This window comes from Crinia signifera, chromosome 2, assembly GCF_055691185.1.
Source record: "Crinia signifera chromosome 2, ASM5569118v1, whole genome shotgun sequence".
NCBI lineage: Eukaryota > Metazoa > Chordata > Amphibia > Anura > Myobatrachidae > Crinia > Crinia signifera.
The window spans coordinates 372,416,910-372,430,733 of NC_139218.1; the positions used below are offsets into that span (position 1 = coordinate 372,416,910).

Below are 13,824 nucleotides of genomic sequence, written 5' to 3' on the forward strand. Positions count from 1 at the left end.
TTGTTCACATTTGATATTTTAGGGATATCAATTTGGTGTAATTCCCCTTAGGCTGCCCAGGCGCACAGAAGGTCTAGTCTCACTCTACTTTGTTCATGTGTGATATAAGAGTTTATATTTATTTTAGCATCATTTAAAAATACATAACCATTGAAACATGGGAGTATACATTATAAAATACACTTATTTTCATATGCACACACAGTTAATATAATAAAGGCACGGATGTGTTTTTGACATTCATATCCAGGACATTTGTAGGATACATACTGTATATTTAAATGTAGTTGTGGAAGTAATACACAAAAAAAAAACACATCCATCTAATAAAAGTTTATTTGCTCATTGTTAATGGCCCCTCATTTAGAAAATGACTTGCTATAAACACCATGAAGTGAGCGAATTGATGTAATTAACTATAGTTTTGAGGATGGTTTGGCTGCGTGTGTATGGTCCGAGTTGCCAATGGAAAAACCACAGAGGGTGTTCACAAGCACGCACAGTACATGATCCTGCGCTGACACCAATGTGCTTACAAGCATGCAGGTGTGGGGGTAGTTGGAGTCCCCTTTGTGTACCATTGCAAAGTGCAAACACTCCCATTTGCATGTTGTATGGGCGTCACTTCGCTTTACTGTGTGCGTGTGACTGCCGTTCTTATGGGTGCGTGCGAATGTGCATGCAAATGTGGATGCGAACGAATCAACCAGAATAAGGTCCAAAATGTAGATAGGCCAGTTTTGGGTCTAGCAAGTGGTGGGCCAGGTACAAAAATATGACTTTGTTGCCCTCCTTCACCTTGCCTATAACATGCCAGGAGTGCATCATGTTACCACAAGGGAGAGGCAAGGCAGAGGGTGACAGGGAAAGAGGCTGAAATGGTGATGTGTGTATGTGTGTGTGTGTGTGTGTGTGTGTGTGTGTGTGTGTGCTGCTCCCACTCTGGAAGTCCCAACAGGTTCTGCCAGTATTTTTTTTCCTGCAAGCTGCACAACACAGGTGCTGGAGTCACACACAGCATTCTGCTGTAGTGCTGCTCTCTGCTGTCATCCTTCTCGATGCCTTGACCACACCCCTGGATCCACCCCGGTTCTGGCATCACAGTGTTGTACCGGCAGATCTGCACTGATCGCCAGTCAAACCCTGCAGAAATGATGAGGCGACTTAGCCAGAGGAAACAGGGTACCAGAGATAAGACGAGGCTCCTTAGGTGGGACAGTGAGGAAAGATGTGATATGTATATATTTACTATACATGCTTTAGAGTCCAATTGATATAACAATAGTTACAGTACCAGTCCGTTGAAATGTAAAAAAAATTTAAATGTAACACTTGGTTGCTCCATTGAGGACATCTATTGGCCACTGGTATGCACAACACTTTAATTCTCCCTGTAGAGTTGAGGAGCAGTGTCAGCCTTTTATTATATAGGATTTCGCACTAGAGAGACGGTCTTTAAATCAAAACTCATATAAAAGGTCCATTGTTTATTGACGTAGTATAGATCCCATAGCATGTGGAGATAAGAGTACATAGGCCCTTATTCTGATCGGTGCGGCCGGATCCGAATATGCGGCCAGGACCGTGCGTGCGAAACCCTGCCTTCCATACGGATCGCCAACTCCGTCCGTATGCGGTAAGAAGCTGGCCGAACGGACCGCACGTGTATTTTTCATGGAACCTCCCCCATCATTCGATGGTCGCAGACCATCGAATGCAGGACCGAATGGTCCACCAGCTCCCGCAACCTCAGACCACACGGACATTTTTCCGTGCAAAAGCAGGGATCTGGGCGGGCAGCTGACATCCGGCGATGTCATATGTCTGCCCCCTACACGTGCGTCACGGCCGCATTACCATACGTACGCCCAGCGTTTTCATGGGAACGCCCATGAAACGCGGGGCGTATGCATATGGTAATGAGCCCAAATAGCCTTTCACGCCCCTCTCCACCCCCTGTTCGGAGTGTTGACATTTCATGCGGGATTTGGCCGTACGCCCCGCTCGCACATGCGCAGAGATGCCTCTGCACATGCGCAGACACAAAACATCGGTGGCCCGACCGCACGCGGATATTACCGCACCAACCAGAATAAGGGCCATAGCCACATAATGCAGTAATTATCAGCCATCTTTGGAACACTGCGGTAAGCCATTACACCTGGTTAGCCAAAACTCTTAGACATAGGGGAATATTCAATCCCCGCCGCTATTTCCGACGGGGGGGGGGGGGGGGGGTATAGCGACGGGCACCTATTCAATGTTGTCTTGCCTGACAGCCATGAAGAGCCATATCAACAGAATGGGCCCAACTTTAAAAGCCCAGATCTTAACAATCCACAGCCACGCCCCCTTTCCGCAGGTCGGCAGGCAGGATATTGAATCCCGCCTGGAGATTTGCAGTTGAGCAAAATGAAAACGCGCCAGGGTCACGGCTGTCGGGACGGACCAACAGTCGTGACCCGGGATTGAATACTCCCCGTAGACCTCTAAACCACATGTAACCGGCAGTGTTCCCCAAATGGACTTCAAGGGAAGGGATTCCCCAGGCCAGCTATATGAAAAATGACCTATTTTCTTTATATATTTATTACTTAATCTTGATTACTTTTTTTTTTTTCTATTTTGTTTTCAGGGAATTCTGGACAAGGAAACTCTAGAATACCCCAAACACCTAATCCAGCTTACTGTGAACCAAATTTATCATTTGATGCCGTAACAGCTTTAGGGAATGAGCTTTTATTTTTTAAAGACAGGTGAATATAGAAAATGAAAGAAAGAAAATGTATCAAGATATTTAACTTTCAAATGAATTTATATACTGTACATCACCTATACAACACAAACACCATAAATAGTAATGTGTGTCTTGTTATGTGCTTAAAAAATGACCATTGGAGGTCAGGGGCCCAAGAGGCTGCGTATAAATATTCAGAAAACATCAGATGGTTTCAGGGTGGGATGTAGTCAATAGACGGTGCTCAGCATGCCGATAGCGTTTTGCCCGTGCGATGAGATGCATGCTCCCGCGCATAGCACAAAAAGTATGCGCAGCCCGTACTTTTTGTACTAGCTCTAGAATGAGAAGCACGCAGCTATAGCACATCGCATGCTTCGTGTCCTAGATGGATGTCATGTCTAAGGGGTGACTCCGGGCTGAGGCTGGAGTGAAATGGAAGCTGGGCTCTTTAATAATTTTAGAAAACATAAACAAAGACTTTAGATATACTTTAAGAATATGAAGGGCCCGAAGGCGTGACTGCAAGGAATACTTGAACTTGCGAGGAGTTACTGGAGAACTGGATCATAGAGAATTGGTAAGTGGACTGAAGAATATCACGATGAAGTTAGGAATTGGCCCTGACCGATGTTGGCCCTCGATGGTGGAGCATACACTGAGGAACACTGCAAGTAAGTATATGGCTCAGGCAGATACCTCTAACACAGGCAAAGGAGAGGTCCACCGATGATGACTAATGATAACCGATGTTTAGAACCAATGGTGGTACTATCGATGACACTCTTGAGATGGTGACTGGTAATTAGAGTGGTACTGGATACACGAGCAGGCAGCAAATAGAAGTGAGCAGTGAAGAATATGATGAGGGAATCCGGAAACCAATGAATGCACAATGTAGACTTGGTTGGGACCAAGTTGCTTCCAGGCTAGATACTGGAGGAAGTCAGGCTGCAGCAGAATGGAAAGCTGCATGTGCTGTAGAGAGCAGGAATCACTGAGTAGTAACTGGGAACACTGGGGCAGATGTATTAAGCCTGGTGAAGAGATAAAGTTGAGATAAAGTGGAAGGAGATAATGCACCAGCCAATCAGCTGAGTTTGAAATATGACAGTTCGGAGTTGATTGGCCGGTGCATTATCTCCTTACACTTTATTTCAACTTTATCTCCAGTTTATCTCTTCGCCAGGCTTAATACATCTGCCCCAGTGTCACTCTTAAGCTGGCCATACATCAGAAAGATCGATCTTAAGATCGATTGCGCTCATGATTGTGTACAATTTCCCTTGAAATCCCCGGCAGTCCTTGGTGGTTTTTGGACACACAATCTACACACAATCGATCATACAATCAATCATACAATCCATCTACTGCATGATTGTGTACACAAGATGTCCACACAATCTGCATACAATCCATCTTACAATCAGTCATACAATCCATCTGCTGATTGATTGTATGATTATGTACATAAGATGTGCACACAATCTGCATACAATTCATCTTACAATCAGTTGAGATTGTATGATTGGGTACAATATCTTTCTGATGTATGGCCACCTTAAGGACATCATTGCACTGACTGTTTGCCAAGCCCAGCTCCAGCATATTTATAGGGAGTGGCTACAGCGGATTGGTGGTTGCAGGATGATGCTAGAATAGCTTGGCTTGGATTGGCTGAGACGCTTCCTGTATACCAAAGCAATATGGCTGCACCCAAGAATGGAGGGAAGTTTGGCATGCATGGGGGTTTGACCTGAGGCCTGTACTGAGTGTGGGAACATAAGAAGCTGGAAGAAGCTGTCAGGAAGGCCACAGACTGTATTAGCGGCACACGCCAGGATGGTATCACTGGATCGTGACAATGCGTTGAGATCTAGTACAAAAAGTACGGAGCACATCGCTCTGTGTATGGGCACCTTAAGTATTGGGGTTGGGGTTAGACACAAACCATGATTGGTTTGTCACAGTTGCTGCTTGGTAAATGTTTCTTAATCTTTCACTCCCAACCTGCATGATGTCTGATCATATTAGCTAATAGGTATTGCTCAGTAAAATTTGACAGGCTAGTGTGTCATTTTCTGGGAAAGGAGACCTGTGATTGGAACTGAGTTGCAGCCAGCAAATACTACTTATTACAGATGGGGTCTTTTCAAATTAGAAACAGTTCCCGTGTCCCGCCCAGGGACTGCCAGTGGCCCGCGCGGTGTGTGTGTGGGGGGGGGGGGGGGTGCAGTTGGGAGTCCCCCCAGCCTGAAAGGAATAGACATTCAGCGATGCAGAGGGGTGTGGCCTGGGGACACACCATCACATGAGACCACGCCCCCTTTCCAAAGGCCATGTCCCCTTTTTGTGCGCACGAGTGTCCTGATTAGCGAGAGACAGATTTTAGGAGGTATGGATTGGATGTTCTTTGTTTTCCAAATGAATATGAAATAGGACAGATCTGCATGCTACATATTACTATACCAGGATATCGCTGTTGCCTTTCCCACCCATCAAAGCTGTTTATAATGTACAATTTTTCTATTTTCCATCTTCAAAGGTCTTTCTGGAGAAGACAGAGCTATGTTGCTAATATCAGACCCTATCCCATTGCAAGTTCCTTCCCACAGCTTATGTCAAATGTGGACGCAGCGTACGAGGTTCCTGAAAAAGGAACTGCATATTTTTTTAAAGGTAAGGCAGATAAATTGCCCATCGCTGCTCATGAGTTGTTATTATTAGCTGTTTCTTATGTAGCACATGCAGTTGTTATTTACCCACACAGTGCCCCTGACCAGAGGAACTCAGGGGTAAATATACTAGAAGTTCTAAAAGTGAAGAGGAGGGGTGTTGTCATGGCAACCAATCAGATTCCAGCTATCATTACTCTATTGCATAATAGAAAAGGATAGACAAAATCAGATTAGTTGCTAAGGACAACATCTCCTTTCCAAATACCGGCCACAATACCTGACTGCTAGCAACCCGATTGTAAGTACGCAGGGCAGTTTAGCATTAGGCTCGGGGAGGAGAGTTAGGTTTAGCCTGCAGGGTAGGGGGGGTTAGGTTGCGGGGAAGCAGGTTTTGGTTTATATAGGGAGGGCAGGCTGTGTGGCGGGAGTGTTATGCTTTGAGTGCGGGGTATAAATGTTAGGGTTAGGCATTTAGAAGGGGAGGGTTACTATACTTACCGGACTCCAATCAGGATTCCCTGCTTCAGGAGGCTGGTCTCGGTATTCTCACCATTGGCATCTTGGCTGATGATCATTCGTATGTATTCCACTTATTTGGAGATTTGACTTCCCACCAAGGGGTGCCGGACGGGATCCCGACAGTCATTAACCGACATCGGGATCCCGACTGTTAAAATAATGATGGCCGGGTTCCCGACGGCCGTCAGCTATTATCCCTTGTGGGGGTCCACGACCCCCATCGAGGGAGAATAGAATAGGTGGCAAGCGTAGCGAGCCACCACACACGCAGCGAGCCCGCAAGGGGCTTTTTTGCGCTTGCCATGCTGTTTGAGTCCGACCAGTTGGGATCCCAACATCGGGCTAATGACTGTCTGGATCCCGAATGTCGGAACCGCATACCACTCCCCCACCAAGACGATGGCCAACAAGGTATAGGGTTGTACCTGCACCAGAGTTAGCTGCTCTATTGTGTGGTATAGCTGCCGCACTCACAAAAGTCTGCGGAGGGTAAGATAGGTACAAGTTCTACCTCTTGTTTTATGTTGTTAATGTAACTACTGTAGTTATAGAAGGTAACCATATTCTTGTGTAAACGATAGCCTGTTTGCAGTGATGACAGTAATGATACTCTTGTGTCATAGCCAAATTACTCATAAGGATAAGACATAAGTAAGACTATGAAGATAGAATACATTTTGCTTGGTATAGCTGAGATATGTACAAAAATACGCTGAAATCAAATTTGGTCCCATAACCCCTCTTGTCTGATTCCGTTAACCTGTTCTCACTATTAGGGTTTTCTACTCAGAGAAGATCTCAGTCCATTCAAATTTCAAATAGTGGCATCCCGCTGTTTGAAGATACGTCCTTAGCTTTGTCAAAATGTTTAGGTACCCTCTTTGATGTTAATGGCCAGTTAATGCGCTACCAGATGGGGTGGTGGGAAGGGGATTGGTGGGGGGGGGGGGGGGGGGGGGCAGATGTAGGCAGGGGCCGGATAGTCTGCCAGATTGCCCTTGTCTATGGTGTTCGGGCACTGGGATGTGTGTGGCTTACACTGCATCCAATGCTGTGATGTCCTTCAGTGGCAGTCTTCAGTCTAAGGAGGGTAAAGTGCAGCATTGCTTCATCTCCCTGGAGCTTGTTACAGTGCCCCCTTCTCCCTCCTGACAGATTCCTCTGGTCCTCTAATACCCCTTTCACACCAGGAAATGCAGGGACTTACCCGGGAATATGGTCCCTGGATCATGCAGGGACATTCCCGGGATGGCCCCTTTCACACCAGTCTATTCCCTGCGTTTTCTGGTGTGAGGGGGCAAGCGGTGGGAGGTGGGGTGAGTGGGATGATGCTGGCGGGGCCGGCTGGGGACTGGCTCAGGGTAGAACTATAACCTTTTAGCCACCTGGCAGCTTCCCCAGTGGCGGGAGGGGCGGGACACCGCACGACTCAGCGTTCTCCACCCGGCGCCGCGCTCTCCACCAGCTTCTAAAGGCCAGACCTCCCTGACCGGAACCCCTCCCCCACAGGCCTGAGCTCCCGACCTGGCACCCGCACCACCCCCACACAGACAGGATCCCTGGGGTCCGGCACCCTGGCTGCAGCCATCTCCCGATGTCACAGAACGACAGCGGTGAGTAGAAGCCAGGAAGCCGGATTGGCCTCTTTCACACCAACCAGTAACCCAGGCTGGTCGCGGGAGCAACCTTGCAGAGTTAAAATCCCAGCAAATTAACTGATAATTTGGCCCGGGAACCTTTCACACCAGCGCTAGTCGTGAGTTGATACTCTTTTAGTTTGGACCCTATCGTTGTCAATCTTGATCTTGACCTTTTGAATGGTTGTTAAATAACCGGAGGTTACCATACGCATGTTCTGTCACTATTTCCCTTGTGCATGTGCAATGCGTATAGTACACATGCGCACTCACTAGATAATCACTCGATTTGCAAATTAATTATCACATTAACGATCAATGAATTAGGCCTTAAGTTCTCAGGAGCAAACTTAATATCATTACTTGCATGTGCGGCTCCAGTTTTAAAGTTGATAAGGACAGGACAACCTGCAGAGTATTTCAGGAGTTGGGTGGGCTGATCCTGCGGGATGCCGTCCTTTGTACACATGTTAGAGAGAAGTGGGGGGTGGGGGCAGTGTTCCCTCTAAGCTGTGCGCGCGTGCGCGCGCACACAACTCGCCGAGCGTGCGCACAGACATTACAACAGAGCGCACAAAGCAGCAGTGGTCCCTTTTTGCAGTTGTGGACTCAATTTCACCCATTAACTACATTGTGTGCTGTGTTTTGAATGTTTAAATGTTTAATATAAGTGAATTGAAGTAAAGTTAACACAAATGCTGAATGTCATTTTCCAGTTATATATGTGACGCACAAAATTTTTAATTTCCTTCCAAAGTTGCACAGCCAAAATCTTTTGCCGCACAAAGCCTTCGTAAAATTAGAGGGAACATTGGGTGGGGGGGTGTAGAGGAGTATAGTCATTTGGGGCAGGATGCACTAAAGTGAAAATGCGGAAAAACTTGTTTTTTAAGGGATTTTACCACATTTCCGATTGCACTAAAGCCCCTTCACCGGGCCACATCTGGGTAGGGAATCACCTATAGAAGCCTATGGTCCTCTCTCTGTAGCGCTGTGTCCATCACATATCCCTCCCAGCATGCCCCGAGGCCGGCGCTGTCACCCTTCGCAAGCGCAGAGGAATTCCCAGGTCTTAGACCCTGAAGTCCAGCGCCGGAGAACCTTCGCAGAGCACAGCTCTTATCGCTGTCCTTTGCTTTAATAATAGCATATGTTAGAGCATATGCGATTATTAACCCTTTGAGTGCCAACGGATATTTTGAGGATCTCTCACGGTAATGCTGGGGCTCCAAGGGTTAACAACGAGGTAAGCAGGGATGTGGGGAGGCAGATGTTAGTGCATCTCCCCCATATTCTCTCATGTACAGCAGAAAATTCCCTTCAAATGATGGAATCCGCAGAGCGACAGAATGTTTTCATGTTTTCAACAGGACCCCATTACTGGGCCACAAGAGGCCTTCGGATTTTAGGACCACCTCGGCCTATTCATGACTTTGGCCTTCCAAATAATGTGCAAGCAGTCGATGCCGCCGTCTACTTGAAGAGTTCTAAGAAAACGTTGTTCTTTGTTGGGGAAGATTTCTACAGGTAGAGTATAATAGAGTATAATAGTGACTGCACACATCTTTTGACGTGTATTAAGGAACTGTAGATTAATGACCGTAAAAAAATGTTTGCAAAATTTAAAAGAAAGCCACAGCACTTACTGTAACATTAAGGAGTTTCCCAATAGCTGGAAGAGAAAAGAAACATATTCATCCATATGCACAGTTGCCTACTCTCCTGCATTCTGCAGGAGACTCCCTGAAGTAGAAGCAATCTCCCTCTCTCCCTGATTAGTCTGGCAATCTCCTACATTTCACGTAGCCCACATTATGTAGCTGTTACATTTTTGGGAAAAAAGGAATGAGAAATAGATACATTTATATTGAATCATCAGCGCCATTTACCAGCATTGGTGAAAAAACACACTGGGGCAGATTATTAAGCTTTAACTAGAGATAAATCCAAGGGTGATAAGGAGAGATAAACGTCCAGCTAATCACCTGCTACCTGCCATGTTACAGCCTGTGTTTGAAAAAAGTCAGTAAGGATGTGATTGGCTGGGCGTTTATCTCTCTTTATCACCCTTGCATTTATCTCTTGTTAAGGCTTAATACATCTGCTCCAATGATCCCAATGGCTACATGCATGTCTTGTGGACATTTATATGGAACCACGTGTGAAACACAATAGATGAACAATCTCTGACACGAATCAGTGACATTTCTTTAGCATGTAGAGTAGAGTAGTAGGGGTGGAAATGCTACTGACCGGGGGGGGGGGGGGGGGGGGAGTGGGCGGACACTACTAACTATATATGGTGAATAGTGTCCGCCCGCATATATGCGGCGGCCATATTTGTTTTGGGTTATGCTGCCGTTTGTGACCAGGCTGCGGCCGCTTCCATATATCCCCACATAGGATGACACCAGCCCTGGAAGCACGGTCGGCGGCCCAGCCAGAGGGAAATCTGGACCGGCTCACCGGGAAATGGCCCGGTTTCCCGGTGGGCCAATCCGCCTCTGATTGAGGACAGGACAGCACCAGGCTTCAGCCTGGCCAGGTAAGTTCTGGAGGGGGGGGGGGCCTTTATTGGGGGGGTCCCCACTCCCCCAGGACCCCTGGCCAGGCTGACCGGTCAGAGGGCTGAATGCTTTGGCCGGGGGGGACATTACTCTGCTGGCTGGTTGGGCCTGGGGCTGGTTCTTAAAATACGGGGGACCCCTAGTCATTTTGTGCCCCTTATTTTGGGAACAAGCCCCGGCCCTGGAGCCTGGGGCTGGTTTTAAAATATACAGCGAATCCCTATTTGCCCGGTTTTAGAACCAGCCCCGGCTCTTTCAGCCTGGTGCTGGTTATGCCCGTGGGGGGGACCCCAAGCCGTCTTTTTTTATTTATATATTTTTCTATTTATTTTACACTCTGCAGCCTGCACGGATCTGACTGATCCGTGCAGACTACCTATACATATTCCTATTAGCGGCCGTATACACGGCCGCTAATACGAATGGATACGCCATCAGGGATTACAAAGCAGTTTGACTGCTTTGTAAATTCCCCTCCGGAACACGAATTTGCATACGACTAAAACAGCCGTATGCATTCGTATTCATTCGTATTAAGAATACAAATACGAAAAATCGTATTTGTATTCTTAGTAAATTTCCCCCAAAGTCTCTTAGAGTTTTTCCAGCTTGCTGTTTGTGGCCATAGATATGAGATTTCAACTCGGAGAGTTTACTGGTATCAAATTATTCACCAATCTTCGGAATACTTGATTGGCCATCTGAGGCTCTTCCATTGGCCAGGAAGTTGCTTCTTTTAGCTGTCCCACTGATACAGAATCTCAACTTGTTGCTGATTTCTCAGAGGGTAAAGCCTAAAGTCTATAGGCTGTAATTTAGGGCCTTATTCTGCTTGGTGCGGTTCTGTCCGCGTGCGGTCGGACGGCCGATGTTCGGTGTTTGCGCATGTGCAGAGGCATATCTGCGCATGTGCGAACGCCGCGCACGTCCAAATACAGCGTGATTGTTTCAGTCAAATATAATGGATGACCATCGATAGCTAAAACTATCGATGGTTATCCATCAAATAGGTTGCCACTATCGATTGCTGGGTGCAGAATTGCCATCGATGGCATCTGCACCGATGGCCATCCCTACTTTTTAATACTGAAAAAAAAGCCTTTAATTAATACAATACATACATGTAATTATTGAAATCATCTACTGGTTGATAGGCCGAGGCCGATGCGGGGAGGGGCAGAGGCAGCTGACGTTTTGGAAAATGGAGGCATGCCTCCCCCATTTATCTGGTGTGGTAAGACCAAGTACTGCATCAGCATGCAGTTTTACGTGGCCTTTTAAGGTCACCTGGGACTGGAAGCATCAGTAAGGCCAGACTTAGGGCCTTATTCTGGTTGGAGCGGCCAAACGTGCGTACGTTCCAAAACAACGTACGCTATCCGTACGCGGCCGTTGGGGTTAAGTCCACCCACAACTCAGCCGCATACGTACGGCCAGAAATAACGGCAAAGGGGAGTGGCGTACAATTGAGCGTACGCCAACGTACACGGACGGGCCAGCCCTTACACTCCGACAACTGGCGTACAACTGAGCGTACGCCACCGTTTACGGACGTCTCTCGTCCGTCTTCCCACCGACTTCTTGCGGAAATCTGAGCGTACGCCAGCTTGCACGGACGGGTCCCTATTGTTTTCAATAGAAAACTCCGCTTATGTCACCGCTCGTGAGAGTGAGCGTACGTCCGTGTACGCTGGCATACCCTTCACATATATGGACCTGCAAATCTTGCCTTTCAACTATAATTATGAAAATTAATTAATTGATTGAATTAATTAATGGGCAAAATAGTGCCCATGGGCTTAAAACATTGCTGAAACACCTTTGTAGGTGTTAGATGTGGTTTATGTTACTGTATCATAAATACAAAACCTATGTTTGTATTAGAGTGAACACGTTGACACATGTCGACTTGTGTAGATTGAGTGTGCTACTGTGTAAAGTCTATGAAAGCACGTAGTGAATGTGTATAACTGTTTAACAAATACCTACCTTAGCATATATAAGCAGGTCTTAAAAAGATTCTTGACAGGGTATTGTCTAATCGCTGTGCCCAATTATCCCCCCAAAAATGACATAACTCTCTTGTTGGATAAAATTGGCCACAGCAGCCATCTTTATTGAAACAATACAATTTTAACAATAACCAAAAACATTCCCACGGAAGGTGGTCCCCGAGGCCCTCAATAAATCTATCCACACCTCTAAGCACTTCCAGGAGCTCTTACCCCCAGCCGATAGCGATTGGCTCGAGGGCACCAATTGTAAACACCCAGTGCTCATTAATTAACCTCACCCAAGGGAGTCCAGCCCCCTCATGGGGCCCTCCCCGCCGCATAATTAAGCCTCAATGCCACTAACCTCGAGGACCCCCCTCTGCACCGGCCACTGTGACAAAAAGACATCCTATCAAATAGTCTACCTAACCTATAAAAAACAGGGAAGGGTGGGTGGGAGCTGTTGAGAAAATCTCCCAGTGACCCCTATTTCCCGCCTGAACCCTGCTTATAAACCCCTCCAACACCCCGTTAAGCCCCTCCCCCTATGACCCTCTCCTTAGACACCCCTCCTATGACTATCCTGCTAGTCAGCTCCCTACAAACCCTGTCAGGGGAGCCTACCCCCAGGCTTTGCCTCCAGTCCGGCTCCTACATGACAGGGTATTGTCTAATCGCTGTGCCCAATTATCCCCCCAAAAATGACATAACTCTCTTGTTGGATAAAATTGGCCACAGCAGCCATCTTTATTGAAACAATACAATTTTAACAATAACCAAAAACATTCCCACGGAAGGTGGTCCCCGAGGCCCTCAATAAATCTATCCACACCTCTAAGCACTTCCAGGAGCTCTTACCCCCAGCCGATAGCGATTGGCTCGAGGGCACCAATTGTAAACACCCAGTGCTCATTAATTAACCTCACCTAACCTCACCTAACCTAATACAGCACTCCACTCCATACCATACCGCGCTTCCCCAGCCAGCGGACCAACGCCTCCTCTCTATTCAAACCTAGCTGGCGGCCATTCGGTCTAACATCAGCCCGTAAAGCTCCCCAAAAGACATATGAATGTCCTAAAATCCAAATCAGGCACGGAGGCTGCCCTAAAAACAGAAAAGAACACAGTCAACCTCAACAATCCCCCAAACGAACATAAGAACGAAAACGAGACGATTCCCACCGCCCAATATGCTTAATTAACTCATCCCCAAATCCCATTCTAGCAGCCTCAGTTGCGGCCCCAATGCGGAAAGAATGACCCGCGTATTCCTCCCCCTTGAGGCCTCTCTAAACACACTTGTGAACTGGAACCGTGATAAAAAGGAACCATTTGCATGCATCAACAAGGGATCCCTTTCCCTGCCCACTCTGACTTCCTTAAATATCCTTAGCCGTGTCACCGGGCACATATCCGACCCTGGTACAGAGAAGAGAACTACCTTCTTCCCCTTCCCTAACTGATCCGTCTTTGACCTCCTCACCACTAGCTCCACCCTATCCGAGTATAAATCCACATCCTCCTCTAACAACCCCCCTGGCCTGGACACGCTTGGACTCACTAGCTCCCCTATCCGCAGTGCCCCGAAGAAGGCAAGCGAAAAGGCTACCCCGAACAACCTTTCCTCGAAATTGGAACTACAGACCTCCCCTAACTTCATGCCCATATTCTGTAACAACTGGAAGGACA

The 13,824-nt window shown here is 47.2% G+C and overlaps 1 protein-coding gene across 2 annotated transcripts in view; it reads left to right on the forward strand.

The window, feature by feature from the left end:
- Positions 1-13,824, forward strand: part of MMP20 (matrix metallopeptidase 20) — a 69,647-nt gene that overhangs the window by 34,662 nt on the left and 21,161 nt on the right. For both annotated transcript variants that reach the window (XM_083170058.1, XM_083170057.1), the window contains 3 exons: positions 2,636-2,756; positions 5,283-5,416; positions 8,942-9,098. In XM_083170058.1, coding sequence (XP_083026184.1) covers positions 2,636-2,756; positions 5,283-5,416; positions 8,942-9,098 — 412 coding nt within the window. The remainder of the gene's footprint in view (positions 1-2,635; positions 2,757-5,282; positions 5,417-8,941; positions 9,099-13,824) is intronic.